This window comes from Callithrix jacchus, chromosome 4, assembly GCF_049354715.1.
Source record: "Callithrix jacchus isolate 240 chromosome 4, calJac240_pri, whole genome shotgun sequence".
In the NCBI taxonomy this organism is placed as follows: Eukaryota; Metazoa; Chordata; class Mammalia; order Primates; family Cebidae; genus Callithrix; species Callithrix jacchus.
Window position 1 is genome coordinate 95,442,030 of NC_133505.1, and position 22,032 is coordinate 95,464,061.

The window sequence follows — 22,032 nt, forward strand, 5'->3', positions numbered from 1 at the left end:
GGTGCCCCAAACCCTGTAGGGTTCTCTTTTTTCTCTGTTCTTGAAATATTTAGTATTAATTCCACAATGTTCTTAAGTCCTAGAAAACCACTAAATTGCTAAGCAGCCTTCCTTCCTCATTGATCAAGAACGTGTACATTTCACAGACGTAAAGGAAGCACAGACCAGTGGTTAAGTGTTAAGGCTCTGAAGTCAGCAAGACTTGGGGTTTAAGCTCTCAGACCTTGAAAAAGATACTTAGCTTTAGAGTCTCAATTTCCAAATCTATAAAATGGACTTGATAATGAAAATAAACATCTCATAGGGCTGTTACAATAAATGAGATCAAGGACCTAAAATAATTACTAAAACTAAGATTCATTCAGCAAATGGTGCTGGGCCAACTGGATATCCACACACAAAAGAATGAAGTTAGACCCTTATGTCATACAAAAATTATATACATATACAAAATCTAACTCAAATGGATCAAACATCTAAACTGGAGAGCTAAAACTGTGAAACTCTTAAAATGAACTAAGAAGGAAACATAGGCGTAAATCTTGGCGACCTTGCATTAGGCAATGGTTTCTTATCTATGACAGCAAAAGCACAAGCAACTACAGAAAAAAATAAACTAGACTTCATAAAAAATTTTTCAAGTGAAAAGACAACCTACAGAATGGGAGAAAACATTTGCAAATCATACACGTGATAAGAGTCTAGTATCCAGAATATATAAAGAACGCTTATAATTTAATAATAAATGACAACCCAATAAAAAATGAGCAAAAGATGTGAATAGACATTTCTCCAAAGAAACACTAAAGGTCAATAAACATATGAAAAGGTGTTCCATGTCCTTAGCCACCAGAGAAGTACAAGTAAAAACCACATTGAGATGCCACTTCACACCTACTAGGATGGCTATAATCAAAATAACAGATAATAACAAGTGTTAGTGAAGATGTAGAGAAACTGGAACCTTCATATGCCACTGGTGGGAATGCAAAATGGTGCACTTTGAAAAACAGTTTGGCAGTTCCTCAAAAGATTAAACATAGGCTGGGCATGGTGGTTCCCACCTGTAATCCTAGCACTTTGGGAGGCTGAAGCAGGAGGGCTGCTTGAGGCCAGGAGTTCAAGATCAGCCTGGGCAACATAGTAACACCCCATCTCAGGCCAGGCGCGGTGACTCACGCCTATAATCCCAGCACTTTGGGAGGCTGAGGTGGGTGGATCACGAAGTCAAGAGATTGAGACCATCCTGGTCAACATGGTGAAACCCCGTCTCTACTAAAAATATAAAAAATTAGCTGGGCATGGTGGCGCATGCCTGTAATCCCAGCTACTCGGGAGGCTGAGGCAGGAGAATTGTGGTGAGCCAAGATCGCGCCATTGCACTCCAGCCTGGGTAACAAGAGCGAAACTCCGTCTCAAAAAAAAAAAAAGACCCCATCTCTACAAAAACTTCAAAAATTAGCTGCATATGGCAGCATGCATCTGTAACTCCAGGTACTCAGGAGACCAAGGTGGGAGGATCCCTTGAACCCAGGGGCTTGAGGCTGCAGTGAGCCATGATCACGCCACTGTACTCCAGTTTGGGTGATAGAGTAAAACTTTGTCTCAAAAAAATATATACAATGGAATATTATTCAGCCATAAAAAAGGAATAAAGTACCGATTCATGCCACAATATGGATGAACACTGAAAATATAATGCTAAGTGAAAGAACAGATACAAAATGTTACCTATTATATGATTCCATTTACATGAAATGTTCAGAATGGACATATCCATAGAGACAAAAAGTAGTGGTTGCCAGTGGCTAGAGAGAAGGGAAAATAGAGAATGACTGTTAACTGGTATACAGTTATTTTGGAGTAATAAAAATTTTCTGGAATTTGCCGGGCACAGTGGCTCACACCTGTAATCCTAGTACTTTGGGAGGCCAAGGCAGGTGGATTGCTTGAGCTCAGGAGTTTTGAGACCAGCCTGGGCAACATGTCAAAACTCCATCTCTACAAAAAAAGTAATACAAATTAGCCAGGTGTGGTGGCATGCAACTGACCAACATGTTGAAACCCTATCTCTACCAAAAATACAAAAATTAGCTGGGTGTGGTGGCATGCACCTGTAGTCCCAGATACTTGGAAGGCTGAGGCAGGAGAATCACTTGAACCCTGTAGGCAGAGACTGCAGTGAGCCAAGATTGCACCACTGCATTCCAGCCTGGCAACAGAGCAATACTCTGTCTAAAAAAAAAAGAGAGACAAAAGAAGTAACAACTTAAATGTATAGAACTATAATCTGTCAATGAAAATAACTAAGATAAAATTTACAACGTAGAAAGAGGCAACTTACACACTGTTTTAATTTACAAAGCCCAGGACTTTAAGTTAAAATCCAAAGATGCACAAGTTCACTGAAAACCTTTGATATTTCCTTTCACTTTATTTGCCAAACACAAATGTTTCAAAATCTTAAATACTCCTGAAATTGTGATTTCAACTCTACATTTTCTCTTTCAATTGTGCTCTTAAGGTTTCTGTTTTATAGATACAATAAATATGTGGGTTAAGGGACCCAAAGCAGTTGCTTGGTAAATGCTGGTTAGACAAAAAGATATATAAAACATGGTTCCCTTCTTGGAGAATCTTCAAAATCCAGTCCAAACTGTGAGTGTTGGTGCACAGAAAGACAAAGAGATCATTGGAACAGACAGGGAATCCAGAAATAAACCCACACATACATGGACAACTGATTTTTCACCAAGAGGCAAAGAAAGCCAACTCCATTAAGAAATGATGGTCATTTTCACCAAATGACTGATGGGCCAAGTGGACATCCATATGCAAAAATAAAAACAAAAAAATTCCACCCAATTGGTCATAGTACTAACTGTAAGACCTAAAACTATGAAACTTCTAGGAGATGATTTTGCATTAGGCAAAAATTTCTTAGATATGACACCCTCCCCTAAATATTGGTAAACTGGATTTTATTGAAATAAAACTTCTATACCCATGAAACTTTAAAAAATAAAAATTAAAAAGGAAGAGAAGCACAAATCCAAAAATGAAAAATTTGTTTAGACTTAGCAGCGACTCTCAAAAAAAACAGTAATAAAGTAAAATAAAAACTTCAAATGATATTGTCAAGTAATAAAGACAAAACACATACTAGAAGAAAATATTTGTAAATCATGTATCTGAAAAGGGACTTGTAAGCAGAATATATAAACTCTCAAAACTCATTAATAAGAAAACAAATGACTCAAGTTTATTTTATTTATTTATTTACTGAGACAGGGTCTCGCTCTGTTGCCTAGGCTGGAACACAGTGGCGCAATCATAGCTCACTGCAACCTCTACCTCTCAGGCTCACGCAATCCCCCTGTCTCAGGCTCCAGAGGAGCTGGGACTACAGGTGTGACTCACCATGGCTCAGCTAATTTTTTGTAGAGCTGGGGTTTTGCCATGTTGGTCTTGAACTCCTGGCTCAAGTGATACACCCACCTCAGCCTCCCAAAGTGCTGGCATTACAGGCGTGAGCCACTGTACCCAAGCGATGACCCAATTTTTTTGTTGTTTTTTTGGAGATAGTCTCACTCTGTTGCCCAGGCTGGAGTGCAGTGATGCAATTTTGGCTCACTGCAACTTCTGCCTCCCAGGTTCACATGATTCACCTGCCTCAGCCTCCAGAGTAGATGGGCTTTCAGGAGTGTGCCACCACACTGGCTAATTTTTGTATTTTTAGTGGAGACAGGGTTTCACGATGTTGGTCAGGCTGGTCTCAAACTCCTGACCTTGTGTTCCACCCACATCAGCCTCCCAAAGTGCTGGGATTACAGGCATGAGTCACTGCGCCTGGCCTCCGCTGACCCAATTTTAAAAGTGAAATAAGCAAAAGATTTGAAGAGGCAATTTGCCCAAGATTTATAGAATGTAAATAAGCACATGAAAAGATAATAAATCATTAATCATTATAAAATGTAAATCAAAACTGTAATGAGATACCCACTAAGATGGCTAAAATTAAAAAGACACAGAGTAACAAGTGTTGGCAAGGATGTGCTGGTACTAGAACTCTTATACACTGCTGGTAGAAATGTAAAATGATACTATTTTGGAAAACAATTTGGTGTTTTCTTAAGAAGTTGAACATACACCTATCATATTATCCCTTCCATTCCACTGCTGAGTTTTTACCTAAGAGAAATGAAAGTTTTTGTCCATATAAAAACGCGTACACAGGCCGGTGGCTCATGCCTATAATCCCAGCACTTTGGGAGGCCGAGGCGGGTGGATCACGAGGTCAAGAGATCGAGACCATCCTGGTCAACAAGGTGAAACCCCGTCTCTACTAAAAATACAAAAATTAGCTGGGCATGGTGGCGCGCGCCTGTAGTCCCAGCTACTCAGGAGGCTGAGGCAGGAGAATTGCTTGAACCCAGGAGGCAGAGATTGCGGTGAGCTGAGACTGTGCCATTCACTCCAGCCTGGGTAACAAGAGCGAAATTCCGTCTCAAAAAAAAAAAAAAAAAAAAAAACGTGTACACAAAGGCTCATAACAACTTTATTTGTAATAATCAAAAACTGAAAAGAACCCAAATGTCCATCAGCAGGTGACTAGATACACAAATTGTGGTGCCTCTCAGCAATAAAAAAAAAAACAACTATTGATACATATAACCTGGATGAATCTCTAATTATGCTGAGTGAAATAAGCCATGACTCCTTTTTCATAAAATTCTTTTTAAAAATTGTAAACTAATCTAAGCTACAGTGGCAAATAGCATATCACTGGTTGCCTGAGAAATGGAAAAGGCAGGGCTGGGTGTGGTGGCTCATGCCTGTAATCCCAGCAGTTTGGGAGGCCAAGGTGGGTGGATCACCTGAGGTCAGGAGTTCAAGACTAGCCTGGCCAACATGGCAAAACCCTATCTCTACTAAATATACAAAAACTAGCCTGGCATGGTGGCGGGCACCTTTAATCGCAGCTACTCGGGAAGCTGAGGAAGGAGAATCGCTTAAACCTGGGAGGCGGAAGTTGCAGTGAGCCGAGATTGCGCCACTGCACTCCAGCCTGGGAAACGAGCGAAATTCCCTCTTAAAAAAAAAAAAAAAAGAGGCTGGGCGCGGTGGCTCAAGCCTGTAATCCCAGCACTTTGGGAGGCCGAGACGGGTGGATCACGAGGTCGAGAGATCGAGACCATCCTGGTCAACATGGTGAAACCTCGTCTCTACTGAAAATACAAAAAATTAGCTGGGCATGGTGGCGCATGCCTGTAATCCCAGCTACTCGGGAGGCTGAGGCAGGAGAATTGCCTGAACCCAGGAGGCGGAGGTTGCGGTGAGCCGAGATCGCACCATTGCACTTCAGCCTGGGTAACGAGCAAAACTCCGTCTCAAAGAAAAAAAGAGAAAAGAAAAAGAAATGGAAGAAGCAGTAGGCGGTAAAGAAAGGTCAGAGGGAGGAAGGGAGGGGTACGGGAAAACATTTGGAAGTGATGGATATGTTCTTTATCTTGACTGTGCTGATAGTTTCACAAGTGCATACATACATGAAACATATCAAATATGTGTTATGTCAATTAACTGTTGTAATTGACAGTTACAGCTGCTATAAAAAATGTCTTAAAAAACAAACAACAAAAAAATTAAATGGAAAATTCCAGAAAAAAAAATGTAATCTCAAGATAAGAATGGAAACCTTAACAGTTATTTATTGTTCCTCTGCTATCACCTCCCAAACAGCAAGTGTTTAATCAATGCAAAGTAGAGGGAGGGAAATGCTTGTGGGCCAGGGAAGTGACCCAGTGGATCACACAGAATATGAATGCATATGAAAGTACCGCAGAATTTGGATGGGTTGAGAGAAAGAGAGGCAGGAGGTCCTCCAGAAGAGGGAAGTCCAAATGTAAGCAAAGGCACAATGCCTTGCATGGAACAGGAAAATATGCATGCAATGAGAACTCATCGCTATCATGTATGAAGGTGCCTACCATGTGCCAGACACTATTTGAGGCACTCTACAGGCTTCATCCCATTCATGCTCCTTCAAGAATAGATATTATGCCCATTACACAGGTGAAGAAACTGGTTTTGGTGGAATGCTCACCCAGAGCCTTCACCACCCACCCAGAGCCTTCACCACCAATCAGCTCTCTATTTGTCACATTAAATACTAAACTGTACTCTAATTTGCATATCTTATAATTTACAGGCTTAGAAAGGTCAAGTAACATTTAAACTGAGGGCTGGCCCACTCATGGTCTATGCATTCTCTTTCTGCTGTGCAACACTGCCTCCAATTAATGCAAGTAAAACTCCTTTAAATTACATACAAGTGGAAAAATATTCATGTGTTTATAAATGCCTTTCTTCCCAATTTATACTGCTAGAACTGGGTGTAGATTTAAGTGTTTCTCCAGCAGGGCCTGTAAGTCTCTATGTAGCATGATCATCCACACTGATGCCCTGTAGAAGTTGGATCTCCTCCTCCTGGGAGGGTGGCGAGGTGACAAACACCATTGTGAAGGGGGAAGGGAGTATGTGTGCATGTTTACATACACAGAAATGCTGGGAAGCTAAACACACATATGGCTGCAACAACACATACAGCTAGAAGTATTTCCTTTTCCCTACCCGCCAAATTCAAGCATGGACCACCAACCATTAAACAGCTGAGAAAGAGTGGCCTATCAGAAAGAACACCATCAACTTTGCAGGGACTCCCTGGTTCCGAGCGGATGCCTTCAGCTAGGGAGTATGGAAATATGCTGTGTAGGCTGGGTCCAATGGCTCACACCTGTAATCCCTGCACTTTGAGAGGCCAAGGAAGGCAAATTGCTGGAGCCCAGGAGTTCAAGACCAGCCTGGGCAATATGGCAAACCCTCTCTCCACTAAAAATATTTATTTTTTTAATTAGCAGGTTGTGGTAGCATGTGGCTATAGTCCCAGCTACTCAGGAGGCTGAGGTGGGAGGATTACCTGAGCCCAGAAGTCAAGGCTACAGTGAGCTGTGATTATGCCAGTGCACTCTGTACCATCATGCTTAGATAATTTCTTTTTTCCTTTAGTAGAGATGAGGTCTCCCTATGTTGCCTAGGCTAGTCTGGAACTCCTAGGCTCAAGTGATCCTCCCACTTCAGCCTCCATCATTCCTGGTCTGTGCTGGACATTTCTATAAACTTTACCAGCCCAGTGAGGGGGGATAAGTCTGTTCTACACCTGAGGAATCTCTAGGAAGGAAACTGCCCAAGGCCATACGACTGGTATTGGTGGAGTACTCACCCAGAACCTTCACCACCAATCAGTTCTCTGTTGGTAACATTAAGTACTAAACTGTCATCTGATTTGCATATCTCATGAATTAAAATTTACAAAGGACCTTCTCCTTGAGGTGTTCTACAAAATGGCTTCATTCCAGCTGCTCTTCAAATATTTTACATCTGTGATTTCCAAACTTTAGTCAGAATACATCAGTCTTCATAAAATCAATTCGTGGGCATTAAACAGCAACAGTATTAAACAAGAAAGACATTTAAAAAGAAGAAACTAGAAAAATATTGGAGCACATGGTACAGCGTAAGAGTAAAACACGGCTTAGTGAAACTCTCTTGGGTTTATTAACATGTATGTGAGTACTCGTTCAGAGTATAAATGTTTTTACCGAGGGCCATGGTCAAAAATGTTGTAGACCATGGCTTTACATCAGGAAAGGTTTCTTATATATCAGAAATGGACTGCTGACAAAAATCTTCCCTCTAATCCCCTCCCATTCTCTCCTCAAATATCTCTGCTTAAGAAACCTCGTAGAGCCCAGGTAGCTTAGCCCAGGTAAAGCGTTAATCTGAGGGTCCAGGGTTTAAGCACAGCAATAAAACAAATCCCCTAGAGCGCAGCTCTGAATTTCCCAAAGGGTCTCACTCCACAATAGGCGTGGTAGAGGCAGAAAGCTTATGCCAGAAAGAAGTCACCTCAGCCTCTGCCTCCTGCAGAAGGCTGGGCTTTTTCCACCAACATCTCCCTAAGCATTACCCTTGTCTCAGGCTTCTAGGCAGGCAAAAGAGAATGAAAGATGACAGCCCCCCTAAAAGGAGCAATCAGAGGACAAGTCTTTAAAAATCCACTAAGGGAGGGCTCCCCTTCAACCTGCCCAGGAACTTGCTGTAGTGAGATGAAATGTACAAGAGAGCAGTGTGTTCTCATTTCACCAAGGTTCCCTGAACACTGGCCAAGTATGAGGCAGGGCTGCAGACACAAACAAAAACGATTCATCCTCTAGCAATTAGAGGGGAACACAGACATGAGAAACTGGCAATTACCATGCACGGCCAGCTAGGTATTCTAGGCACTGAGAGGCTCCCCGGAGGAGCAACATCGGAGTCTTAAAGGAGAGGAGGCGTGGAAGAGATGAATGAGGAAAAGGTTGCTCCAGGAAGAGATTTTCAAGTTCAGGAAACTGGAGGTTAGGGAATGCAGTTTGAAGGCAACCAGAGGTAACACTCTGTAGAGGTGATCTACCTGCCTCAGCCTCCCAAAGTGAGCCACCGAGCCCAGCCTGGAAATCACTAAGGATTTTAAAGGGAGACTAATGTGATTTACATTTACATTAAGTTCACTCCAGAAACAGACTCCCTTGCCGGGGCCAGTGTGGAGTTAGGAAGTTGTTCTAGAACACCAATGAAAAAGAGCTAAGGCACAGGCTGTGGAAATGGGTAGAAGAAATGGACTTGTGAGCTGAAATCTGTGTCCCATCGGGCATGGGGGACAAGGAAGAAAAAGCCCTGGGTTCCTGATCTGGTAGCTCATTCACCAGGAAGGTTAGGGGGAAGAAGCTGAACAAGTGTTTAAACTTGCTGAGTCTGAGGGGCTTGCTGGTCTGCAGCTCACATGGAGAAAGGACCCAGGGCCTCACAAGGGAGGTAAGAATGTGAAAGGCTTGAAACAGGGAATGGAAGCTGCTGAGCTAGCCCTGACCTTGTTGGCTGAAAGTTAGGGCATATTTGAGGAGTTTTAGCTTTGACCACAGCAAAACAACTCAAACCAATCCATTACAACCTCATCAACCAGCGATTGCCATTTACTGACCACCTACATAGCACACAGTGTCATCTCTCAAGGTGGTAACACTCATCCTCTAAAATGTAAATGACAGCTCCCATGCAGGTACTCATTAATGGGCACGATGTTTCAGTCAAGCAGGCAGACTAAGCTCTAGAGATCTGATGTACCACAGTGTACCTACAACAGCATACTGTGCACTTAAAAACTTACTAAGAGCCAAGTGCGGTGGCTCACGCCTGTAATCCCAGCACTTTGGGAAGCCGAGGTGGGTGGATCACAGGGTCAAGAGATCGAGACCATCCTGGTCAACATGGTGAAACCCCGTCTCTACTAAAAATACAAAAATTAGCTGGGCATGGTGGTGCATGCCTGTAATCCCAGCTACTCGGGAGGCTGAGGCAGGAGAATTGCCTGAACCCAGGAGGCGGAGGTTGCGGTGAGCTGAGATCGCGCCATCTAGGCTAGGTAACAAGAGTGAAACTCCGTCTCAAAAAAAAAAAAAAAACTTAGTAAGACAGATCTCCTGTTAGGTGTTTTTACCACAGTGACATTTTCAAAAACTGTCAAGACATAAAGAAGAGGATAAATGAACCAATTAGAAGGGACTTAGGGAACATCCAGGCATTGAGAAGCTTTATGTCTGTGGAATATTATAAGGCAACGAAGCAGTTTTTACCTGGGGATATATACATTTTACATATATATTTTATGTCTCTATGGCCATGGATAATGGACTTCCTGCTTGGTTTTTCTTTTTTTCTTTGAGAGAGAGGGTCTCACTCTGTCACTCAGGCTGGAGCTCAGTGGCTCAATCATAGCTCACTGCAGCATCAAACTCCGGGGCTCAAGTGATCCTCCTGCCCTCAGCCTCCCAAGTACCTAGGACTACAGGCACACACCACCACCACTACACCTGGCTAATTTTTTTATTTTTGAGGGGGAAGGGGTTAGAAGCAGGGCCTCACCATATTGCCCATGCTGGTCTTGAACACCTGGGCTCAAGCAATCCTCCCACCTTGGCATACCAAAGTGCTGGGATTACAGGCGTGAGCCTGTAATTTCCTGATTTAAATCTTTGTTTTCTCTATATTTACAAAACATCATTGTGGCCTTTTGTCATTTTTCCCATGTGGGTTATTACACACATACTTGAAGAATAAAAAACAGTTGTAATTTGAAGGGGTGTTAGGTATTGGTAAGCAATTTCTGCCTTTCTGTAAAATTTTAATATTATATTCCAAAGGAGGATTTTTTTCTATTAGTTTAAAATTTGGGCCCAATGGCCTGTGTAACACAAATTATAGAATAATATGAAAACAAGATTTTGCAGTTTGTAGCTTAACAAAATTAAAATTGTTGTTAAAACAAACTGAGGCCTCAGTGCTTACCCACAACAAACACTCAATAGATGTTTGTTGGGATGATTACATGAAAGTGACTGAGCAGAATTTGAGGCTAAATTAACTGAAGCTTTAAAAAGAAACTTCATGTCTGACTTTGGCCCAGATCAGCACTTGGAACTGAGTACCAAGAGGATCAGCTTTATGCCTAGGTGTAGTTTATTTACTGTGGTCAGGGACACCAAGTAGACCTCACCTCTCCTCCACTCGGTGCTGGCAATATCCAGATTTCCCAAAGAGCCCACCCAGCCTTCAAACTGGACTGCTGTAGATCCCAGGAAATTCAATCACCCAAGGAACAGCACTATGGGGAGGAGTCATCAAATTGGCCCATTATCAGTCTTTAACACCTGCAGGCTAATTACTTAATCCGGAATTATCCAGTAACCAGCAGAGCCCTGTCAAAAACCAACAGGCCTTAGTAAATAGAAAAAGAAGGGAGAGAAAGATGGATTGGTGCCTTGAGTATAACAGGGCTGCCTGGGGACCCTACCTGACTGATCTGAGGGTTAGGAATGCTTACAACAGAGAAGGAACCAGAAATCAGGAAAGTGGGAATTGATACCCAATGTTCACCTTCTTACACAGCTCTTAAGATTGGCCCTGCCTTCTCTCCAGGAAGAATGAGGCATCATACGAAATGCACTTCATAAATTCTAGTGCATTATACGATTGAGAACTATTATAATTAAGGAGAGTTCTCTGAGAGGTAACATCTTTGAACAGGCTCAAAACAGGAAAATAAACTATTTAATGTAAGAATTAAGTGGCGAAGTGATGGCAAGTGGAATGGTTGAACACGTACTGGGTTAGTGTCAGACTAGGATTCAAGTCTCAGCTCTGCCATTTACTAGCTATGTGACCCCATACATGTCCCCTTGCCTGTGAGCCTTCATTTCCTGTTCTATCAATCTCTATCCACATACACACGGACACACACACACGTACACAAACACACAGAGTCACTCCCCTTCTTTTTTTCCCACCCCAAGCCTGGGCAACGAGAGAGTCTTTTGTGGAATGTGACTACAGTGAGAGGGTCACTCAGCCTTAAGGGAAAATTAGAATGTCTTCACCATTAGTATTCTGTGGGATCAACAAAGGCTTAAGCGTCTATGTGCTTATGGTTTTAGGAAGAGGCCTCTGGTGTGTTTCTATTTGCAACTTTCTCTCTGGCTCCTTTAAATTTCTGGAGCTTCTGTTGATCAATGGAACTACTTATACATTCAAGACCCAGGAATTCAGTAAGAAATTCCAATTCGAGTGGGAACGAATCATGTGAATAATAACACTACTACTAATAAGAGATATGCAAAAATCACGAAGATTTACTGTCCATTTGATTATCTACTTAGTAGAGAAAATGAAATGCAAACAGAACACATATTTTTCAAAGGCATACAGATTTTTGAAGGTGATTCTTTTATTTATGTGTGAAGACTAAATCTTTCCCTGTGAAATCCCCTCAAATCACACTGGCAGATAACTAAAAAACAAGATTGATACCACATATAAATATTTCCTTAACATATGTATTCATTCAGTAGCAGTCCTAATGAGAAGGGGAGTGCTGGGAAGGGAAGGGCATGGTCCCTTTAAATTATATGGAAAAAAGAAGGGAAATGCCGGGTAGAGGAGGGCCTGGTCCCTGGCAAGGGCTCCACCCCCAAAGATGGAGGTGAGGCCAGGCATTTCCTGCCCAAATGTTGCAAGACCCCCTGGCCTGCCACATCCCCATCCTGTGGCTATAAAAACTGAAGACCTGGCCACACGCAATGGCTCTCTCCTGTAATCCCAAAACTTAGGGAGGCTGAGGAGGGCGGATCACCTGAGGTTGGGAGTTTGAGACCAGCCTGACCAACAAGGAGAAATCTGTCTCTACTAAAAATACAAAATTAGCCAGGCATGGTGGCACATGTCTGTAATCCCAGCTACTTGGGAGGCTGAGGCAGGAGAATCGCTTGAACCCAGGAGGCAGAGGTTGTGGTGAGCCAAGATCACACCATTGCACTCCAGCCTGGGCAGCAAGAGCTAAACTCCATCTCAAAAAACAAAAAAAGAAGAGAAAGACTTTTGGGAGGCTGCGGCAGGCGGATCATGAGGTCAGTAGATCGAGACCATCCTGGCCAACATGGTAAAACCCCATCTCTACTAAAATACAAAAAATTAGCTGGGTGTGGTGGTGTGCACCTGTAATCCCAGCTACTTGGGTGGCTGAGGCAGGAGAATCACCTGAACCAGAGAGACAGAGGTTGCAGTGAGCCAAGATTGTGTCATTGTACTCCAGCCTCATGACAGAGCCAGACTCCAACTCAAAGAAAAAAAAAGAAACCAAGACCCTAGCAAGGCAGAGACTGAAGGGGTTGGATGTCGGGAGGAGCACATCTGTGGAGGAACACACAAATGGCTGAACATCTAGAGGAGTGGATTGATGGAAGAAGATACAAGCAGCTGGACATCGAGAGGACACTGGGAGCACACCAGCAAGCCATGGACCGACCGAAGGACACAGAGTTTGGCCAGAGTGGTCAGAGAATAGCAGCCAGACTCCAGGCAAAAACCATCTGCCTTCTGGCTCCCCCATCTGCTGAGAGCTGCTTCCACTCAATAAAATCTTGCACTCATTCTGTAAGCCCAGGTGTGATCCGATTCTTCGGTACACTAAGGTAAGAAGCCAGGATACAGAAAGCACTCTGTTCTTGCGACAAGATAGAGGGTCTAACTGAGCTGGTTAATACAAGCCCATAGATGGCAACACTAAAAGAGCACCCTGTAACACACGCCCACTGGGGCTTTAGGAGCTGTAAACATTCAGCACAGACACTGCCATGGGGCCAGAGGCCCACAGCCTGCCCATCTGTGTGCTCCCCTAGAGGTTTGAGCAGTGGAGCATGAAGAGGGGAGCCAAACCCCCATCACACACCCTGCGAGGGGGACAAGGGAACCTTTCTCATTTCACTAATATGTATTGATTTACCAACGTGCCTGCAGAAAGGGAAAGGCATTCTTACAAACTTTTTAACAATCACTTTGAGTTGGCTTTATGCAGTCCTCTATTTTACACACTAAGAAATGAAGCTGAAGTCTTTCTAGGAGGACCACAAGAGGAGAAAGTTGACCAGCAAGCACCCTGGACCCTGTAGCCCAGGAGTGAAAAACATATTTGTCTTGAGTGTCACAGCAGAACCAGGAAAGGCAATCACAAGGGAGCTTTAAGGCTGTGGCACAGTAGGGAGAACAAAAAGGTTTCTTAAAAAATGAAAAGGATACAAAACTAATAAAGGAGATAGAGAAGAAAGAAAGAAGAGGCCAGATGCAGTGCTCATGCCCATAATCCCAGCACTTTGGGAGGCCCAGGCAGGTGGATCACTTGAGGTCAGGAGTTCAAGACCAGCCTGGCCAACATGGTGAAACCCCATCTCTACTAAAAATACAAAAACTAGCTGGGCATTGTGATGGGCAACTATAATCAGTCCCACCTATTGGGGAGGGTGAGGCAGAAGAATCACTTGAACTCAGAAGGTGGAGGTTGCAGTGAGCTGAGATTGCACCACTGCACTCCAGCCTGGGTGACAGAGTGAGACTCCATCTCAAAAGAAGAAAAATGAGCAGAAACGAGGTAGCTGTGCTAAAAGTGAAATCGGTTGTCACCAGCATTTGCTACGGGCTGGGGGAGGATTGAATATCGCAGGGGGTGAACTTGGGGCAGACTCAGTTCTCTTTGAAAGACAAAAGATGATCTCTCAAACCCAAAGCCATCGTCTCTTACCCAGAACTTGCTGTTTGTGCCTCCTGTTTCCATTAGACTACCCTCTGTCTAATATTAAAATGGAAGAGGCTGCTAATAAAAAAGAGAGTCAGTACTCTCTGGTGTCCTGAATCACTGACAGGGGTTTATAAAACGTCTGATATAAGATACTCTCCCAATATAGGCATTCAAACAAGTAGTTACCTAAGGTTTGACTTTGATCATGTCTTTTTAAACTATCCTGTAGTTTCATCTGTTCCAACTCTTCTGTATTTCCAGGGCCAGAAAGAAATCCAAGAGATAAGTTGTGACCAGGACTGTAGTCAACCCAACTCTTTTTGGATAAGGCAGAATTACAAGAAAAGGGGCTTACATTTCCACACACTTGATCCTCTTCCAAACTTCGCTCACTTCTAGCTCATGACAGGGCGGTAGAAAAGTCCCCTGGTATCTCTGAGCCATGGTTTCAGTATCAGGAGAAACATTAACTCTACTTACTTCCAAGGAACAATAAAAAGGTGAATTTGCTACTAATTTTTTAGTTATTTTAGGAGAAAGCCACACACAGTCATGCATGCCTATAATCCTAGCTACTTGGGAGGCTGAAGCAGGAGGATTGCTTGATCAGCCTAGGCAACATAGAGAAACCCACTCCCTTCCCCCCAAAAAGATGACACTAATGAACTAACGATTAATACATATGAATTGCTGGATCCACCCCAACTACATCCTTCAGGAAGGAAGACCCTGGATCTTTCAGGCCTCCAGAAATCACCTGGAGAATCACTTCCTCAGACCCTAAGGGTGTGCACAGGCTGCTATGAAGACAAAGATCGAACTTCACTGGACTGTGGGCAAGCAGCTATGTTAGCCAAGTTTCCCCTAAAAAATGGGAGGGGCTTTGGAGGTAAAACAATTTTACTTTCTGATTAAATATGCTCTTTTAATTGCTTTCCTTGTTATTATAGGGTTTTTTGTTTTTGTTTTTTTGTTTGTTTTGGGGGGACAGAGTCTTGCTCTGTTGCCCAGGCTGGAGTGCAGTGGCTCGATCTCAGCTCACCACAACCTCCGCCTCCTGGGTCAAGTGATTCTCCTGCCTCAGCCTCCCAAGTAGCTGGGACTAGAGGCGCATGCCACCATGCCCAGCCAATCTTTGTATTTTTACTGGAGACAGGGTTTCACTAAGTTGGCCAGGTTGGTCTCGAACTTCTGACTTTGTGATCTGCCTGCCTCGGCCTCCCAGAGTGCTGGGATTACAGGCATGAGCCACCATGTTATTACAGTTTTTAAAGCACAGTAATTTATTAAAAGCTTTCAAGTTCATGAATCTAAAAATAATCATTATTTTTGATGAAATTGTTTTTAATGGCCTAACCACTGCCTCCTCTCTGGGAGTTGAAGGTGAGACTCACCTTACCTGTAATTAACTACCATGTGGGGAAGGTTGAGAAATGTCCAGATCTGCCCTAACAGAACTCGTGTGCCTGAGAACACTTTTGCTATTCATGAATAAAATATGGAATGGAAGCCAGAGAAGTGCAATTTAAGTCTCACCTTAGCTGCCCTACGTTTTCAAACTTAGTACAATGTGGTAAAACTTACAAGGCACTCAGTTTAAAAATAAGATCAGAGATTCCTTTATAAGTCCTAAGACTGAGGGAAATGAAAATTGCTTACATATCCACCTTATGTCCACTTTTCTTGGATGGCTCCTGATAAACTGCTTTGCAACTTAGGCTGCCATACCAGTTGGTCCCACATCCCACCCTCAGCCACCAGCCTGACAGGGTAGATTTCTGAACTTAATGGAAAAAGCCCCAGGTCTCCACTAAGTGCAGGCACTAAACCAAGCTATTAGGAAAGGGAAACGGGAGAGGGGGTGCATTAGAGAAATGCTTTACTAGTGGTTCAGAGTACACCATATCCAACCATCTTTTCTCAGAATAAGTAAGTACTTTTTTCCTGCATTTCTTTTAAGTTTGAGAGTAGGTAAATGAAAATTTTACCAAAAATAAAACAAGGTTATAATGCAACACGTGAATCAGCCTTCTGAAGGACACAGGAAGGGAAGTCACAACTCCCAACCTCCCCCTCCCAATCCCCACTCCCCAGACCATATCAGCTGGCCTGACAGCCATCAGAAACAGTCCTCGCTGGAACTGCTGACTGAGGATCCTATCTGCCACTAGGAAGCAAATGTTCAGACAGAGATTCTGCATCAAGGCCTAAACCCAAAAGTCAAAGTTAGGGAAATCTGGAAAGAACAGAGGCCAAAATATAAGGAGGAAGTCTGAGAAGCAGACCACCTAACCACAGCAGGCCCAACGTTTGCCAAGCAAATATGAACATGTTGCTCTTCTCACAATACAAATATATTTAATCCTTTTATAGCAAGATCCCAAGCTGATCCCAAGAGCTCTTTCAGAAGGATTTTACTATGCAAGTCACCAAAAATCAGTGACAGGCAAGTTTGCCTTTAGGTTAGCAGCTAAGGAAGGATCCTCAAAGTCTGGGCCCTGGGGAAGGCTTTGTTCCGGGAATCCCATCCTTCAAGCAGGCACGCTTTAATTTCACTTCAATTTCAAGTCCCCACATCAAATTTTAAAAGTGCCCATTTAACTGCAGAATAAAAGAAGGGTCCAGTACTTTTCCTGGACCCTCTGGGCCGCAGAACAGTATCAAATTACAGGGCTTTCCCTTCCGGATATGGTCCCCCCACCCCCAACTTTTTTTCTTTTTTTAAAAAGAGAATCCCGCACACACCCTGCTGTGTCCACCATTTCAAATACCTTGCAAATACATCCCTATTCTGCATCTCTCTGGAGTCTTCTGAGCATCTGGGAGGAGCTAACAAATGGAATTTAAATAATAATGAGGCGACTGAACAATTTAATTACGGAAGGTAGCTCTAGAGACTCCAATAAAAGGACTGAGAACCTTTATCTACAAAAATGTGGCCCGGTGCTCAACGGTAGGACCAATTACCGGAAGTGAAGAAGACAGAAAGCACAAAGGTGCACACATCAGTTTAAGCAAATGAGGAATTAGCACAAAACAGGCCAAGAGAGAGAAACTGCCTAAGAGAGAAAACATTTTCTGAAAAATGGTGACTTGGGAGGCTGCTTTCTCATCTACCAGGCATAGTTAACTTTATTTGCTTTCTGATTCATTGAAAGTTGTGCCTGCCAGATGTAGAATTATGCAACTACCCTTGTGAGAAAGGCTTTGTATAGGGAATTTAAAAGAAGTTCAGTGAATACCCAATGAAAGTTCTTTAAAAATCAATAGTCACAAAGATACTTGTATCTGTAACACAATTTCTTCAGTGCTAAACACTAAAGTTAGTTCCTTCTCGTGGATGCATACAGCTTCACCGAGAATAGTATCATGTGTAACAGCCACTTTCTATTGACCTTTCCAAGTGACCTTACAATAAAGGTACTTTTGGTCGCTTTTGAGGGAAACAAAAAAGTTTAACCTTTCTGGAATCCTAAAATGCTCTCAACTTCCTCAGACCTTAAGAATAAAATGCAGGAAGCCCCCACAAGCTGAACGATTGATTGCTAAAACCCGCTTCTAGAACAGGAAACAGTTTGCTTCAATGGCAAGAATCCCCCGCCGCGCACTCACTCCCTGGCAGGCACTGCCAAGTCCAGGTGTTGATACGGGGTGCAGATAAGATGTCCAGATAACGGTGTTTGCGTGGATTCCGGGAAACCAGCGGCCACTCGGCGACTCCCAAAACAGCTTGGCGAGCATCGCCCCCGACGGGTCTCCCCAGCCACCACCTGGGCGGCCCCAGGACCCCTCCCGGGGCGACGCGGGGCGAGACTGACACCCGCAGCTGCCAACGACCCTGCCAGTCACGCTGCCGCCGTTGCCTTTTTTTAGCCACGACATCTGACTCTGGCTTCAACAGCAGCGTTCTGGAGAGAGGTCCCAAGGCGCGCCCGCCGTCCCCTCCCCTCCCTTCTCCAACCGCCAGACGCTGCAGAGAGCTCGGGTGAGGGGCGCTGGAGGCACCGGCTCTGAAAGGGGCAGAAGCGCGCGCTCCTTCGGCCCAGATGCTTCCTCTCTCCTTCCCCGTCCTCACCGATCCAGGTCCCCCCCTCCGCCACCAGCACCGTGCTCCCACGTTTGGCAGCTCGAGGTCGCGCTTCTGTCGCCCCTCCCCACTCCAACCCCTCAACTCCTCTCCCCTGGACCCCTCCAAGTCGGTGGCCCGTGCGCGGCCAGGCTGGGGGCGGGAAGACACCACCGGGAGGAAAGGGGCTCGAACTGAGGGCGCGGGGGCCGGGCGCTCACCTCCCTCCTCGGTGCCGCTGTCCGGATCGCGGTCCGAGGAGTCGGGCCCGTCCTCGTAGTCCGCTAGCCCCACCAGCTCATCCTCCTCCCCCTCCTCCTCCTCCTCCTCCTCCTCCTCCGCCTCGTCCTTGTCCTGCGGCTGCGGTTTCCCCAGCACCTGGCTCATCGCGCCCACCGGCCAGCCCTGGGGCGGGGAGGTTCCGGGGTGGGGGCCAAACCTGCTAGCTGGCCTCCCTCAGCCTATTTCTGAAGCGGGGGTTTGTCTAGAGCTCGGCGGGGGCCGGCGGAAGCGGGGGCCGCGCGTCCCCCGGCGGGCGGCGCCCAGGTCCGGGTCCCGCTGTTACCAGCGCGCGCGAAGCCCCCTCCCCCGCCCCGCCCGCCGGCGGAGGAGTCAGCCGGAGCGCGGCAGTTCCTCCCCGAGGAGGGAGAGAGAGAGACTGCGTGACCCGAGTCACCTGACACACACTGTCACACACTCACACACACAACCCGCACGGGCGCGCGCGCGCTCGCCCGGCCTCGGGCACCACTTGGCGGGGCACAGGGCCGAGGCCACATACGCACACGCACGAGGAGAGCGTGGTGGCGCGGGGCCCCTGCATCCTCCCAGACAGTCAAACACACCCGCCCCATACACTGGGCCCCCGGGACGCCGCGCCATCACCCACCGCGGCTGCGCGCCAGGGGCCCCCATGCGCCGCCTCTGCACGTGGTCCTCACACAAGCGGGGGAGGGAGTGCCGCACACCCTGAATGTCCCCCCCCATCCCACTCCCACCACGCACACACAACCGCAGAGCCTCTACTGTGGGTGGCTGCCTCCTGCTTTCAGTCTCAAGCTAGGATCCCAAGTGGGCGGCCTCCCAGCAGTGTGGCGCCCAGACCCCCACCCCAGAGCAGCGTGCGGAGGACACCCCGTGGACGCTCAAGAGCCCCAGGCAGAGAACTCAGAGAAATGCACAGTGGAGGCGCAGTCTCCATAGCAATTGTCTTTTAGTGTGCCTTTATGGTTCAAAGTGCTTCCCACCAAGAATATTCAAAAAGCAGGCCCAGCCAGATGTAAATTTTTCTGAAGGAATCACATGACTTGTGCCTGCTTAGACTAAATAATTCTTCGGCAGCCTTTAGGAAAAGGTCTCTGTGTATAACACACTCAGGGGCTATTCATGGCCACCTCCTCATGTCTCATTGTTGCATAGACTGAAATCCCACATAAATAAAATATTTCACGGCTTTTGTGGGAGTAGGGGAGTGGTGGGGGGGGCAATTCTCAAATAGGAATAGCAGTAACGTGGAGTGAGACTCTAAAACCTGCATTCCTCCTTCACAAGCTTTTCACCACGGAACACACTGTACCCACCCTTTCTGGGTACTGCAAAAAATCACGTGGATGAACTTCCTTCTATGGAGCACAATAAGAAAAAACCGGCTGGTCAGCATGGTGATCCAGCTCCTACAGGTGCCAGCAGCTCAGCCGCTGGTGCGGTGCAGAAGAGGAGGCTGGGTGCTCAAGCAGGAGACTCTCCGGGCCCAAGGGTGCTAACTTCCATAAGAAACATTTATTAACCACCTGCTCTATGCCTGGCGTTGGACTAAGTAGGGGATCTAAGGATGCTAAAGGCAGTGTGTTCCTGCCCTTAAGGAGCTCTCAGTCTACCACATCATGACTCATTGTCCTGGATTTTCTAGTATTTCTGAGTGTTGAAGGTGGATGCAGACACTTTTCAGAAGGTAGCTGTTTCTGATTGGAAAGGTCCTGAGATTTTCCAAGGGAGGCAGGCAGTGTGATCTGGTATGACTGTATCAGTTAAGGTCCTTCCCAGGACGAAACAGATGGTAGATGCAAAGATTTTTAACTGAAGCCTTCAAGTGAAGGAACAATTTACAGGAGTGTGGACAGAGGTTAGGAAATTAACTCAGGTATTCGCAATAGTGGGAAGATATGACCACCCCTAAATTTACAGGAAGGGAACTAGAGCCCTGGAGAGGGGCCACAATACAGGAGCGGTAACTGAGGAAGTTGCTGCTGTCAAAACTGCCTCACATCAAGGAGAGAACAGAGGAAAGAAATACCCCGACCCCTTTCTCTCCATCCATCCTCCCTCCACTCTCCTGTGTCTCCCATTGACCAAACCCAACTGGAAGCCAGAAGGCAAGGGAGCCCAGAACCTAGTCCAGGACAGAGATTGGATAGGGAGAGAAGGGAGTGGGTCCCAAGGTGGGGTGAGGTGCAAGGAGCATCACCAACACGAGCAGGCACTACTTACTCCCATCAGAGGCAAGTTACTTAAGCCCTTCTAAACCTGATTGCTTATCAATAGAACATCACTCCTTCTAAGGATTATTAGGAAGATTAAATGGGGGAGAAAACAACAACAACAAAAAAAAAACTTCAGGTACTTACAAAGCTCATTTCCTAGGATTAATTTTCCTAGCCCATTTTCATCCCTTGCATCAAAGGAAACTCCAGGGAGGAGGGCCTCCTAGAGTGTGGCTGAGGACTTTCAGCTATCCTATAGCTAGCCCACCACCCTTGGGACCTTTGAGCTGGACTGATTCAAACTGGAAATAACAATTTAGGAGATCATAGAAGACTGTCCCAGGTCAAGCCAGACTCAGACCTCTAGGGCGTTCCTGGGCAGGTTGCCAAGTGTGTATGCCCCATGGACCCAGAGATCAAGAAATGGCAGGTCATAATCCAACAGCTCCACTGTGCCTATGGCCCAGAAAGGACAGAAATGTCTGATGATTCTCTGACTTCTCCCAAGAAAAGAGATCTTAGAAGGAAACAATAGATTGGAGTATACTTCAAGATACTTGAAAATTAGACCATTCTTGCTTTTTTTTTTTTTTTGACATGGTGTTTTGCTCTATCACCCAGGAGTGCAGTGGCGCAATCTCAGCTCACTGCAACCCCTACCTCCCAGGTTCAAGCGATTCTCCTGCTTCAGCCACCCAAGTAACTGGGACTACAGGCATGTACCACCATGCCCAGCTAATTTTTGTATTTTTAGTAGGGACAGGGTTTCACCATGTTGGCCAGGCTGGTCTTGTACTCCTGACCTCAGGTGATCTACCCGCCTTGGCCTCCCAAAGTGCTGGGATTACAGGCATGAGCCACAGCACCCTGCCTGGACCATTCTTAAAAAGAAGAATAAAATAAAATCCCACAAAAAAATCAGTAGAAGTCAAATCCTCAATTACATTCTACCCCAAGCTAGATAAAAGAGTCCTATGTAGATTTAAGATATTCTAATTTACTGCCATTTCAGAGATGTATAGTATTGAACAGAACAGGAAAAAGCTTGATTGCTTTTTTTCTTTTGCTGACATCATTTCAATACTGTTAGCTTTCAAACAAGAGATATGTTGAAAATATTCTAGAAGTAGACGTTCTTGAATTTAAAAAATCACATATGTAGACTCTTTCCAAATTTAAATTAAAATTGAAAAACACTACAAGAAAACATTTAAGAAACTCAGCGTGGGCTCTGCTCAGTGCATTGGCTGCTGCCTTGGCCACTC

General features: G+C 45.3%; 1 protein-coding gene across 3 annotated transcripts in view; it reads right to left on the bottom strand.

Moving 5' to 3' along the window:
* RRAGD (Ras related GTP binding D) overlaps window positions 1–18,949 on the bottom strand; it is a 43,488-nt gene extending 24,539 nt beyond the window's left edge. Inside the window, exon 1 of one of the 3 annotated variants that reach the window (XM_008994762.4) lies at window positions 18,727–18,949. Coding sequence is in view for 1 of the 3 variants with exons in the window: in XM_002746819.5 (XP_002746865.1) it covers window positions 18,509–18,674 (166 nt within the window). In the remaining 2 variants the exon portion in view is untranslated. Of the gene's footprint in view, window positions 1–17,833; window positions 18,040–18,508 lie in introns of those variants that run through there. The other 2 variants (XM_002746819.5, XM_017971257.3) reach the window with 2 other exon arrangements.
* Window positions 18,950–22,032: the final 3,083 nt, after the last annotated feature.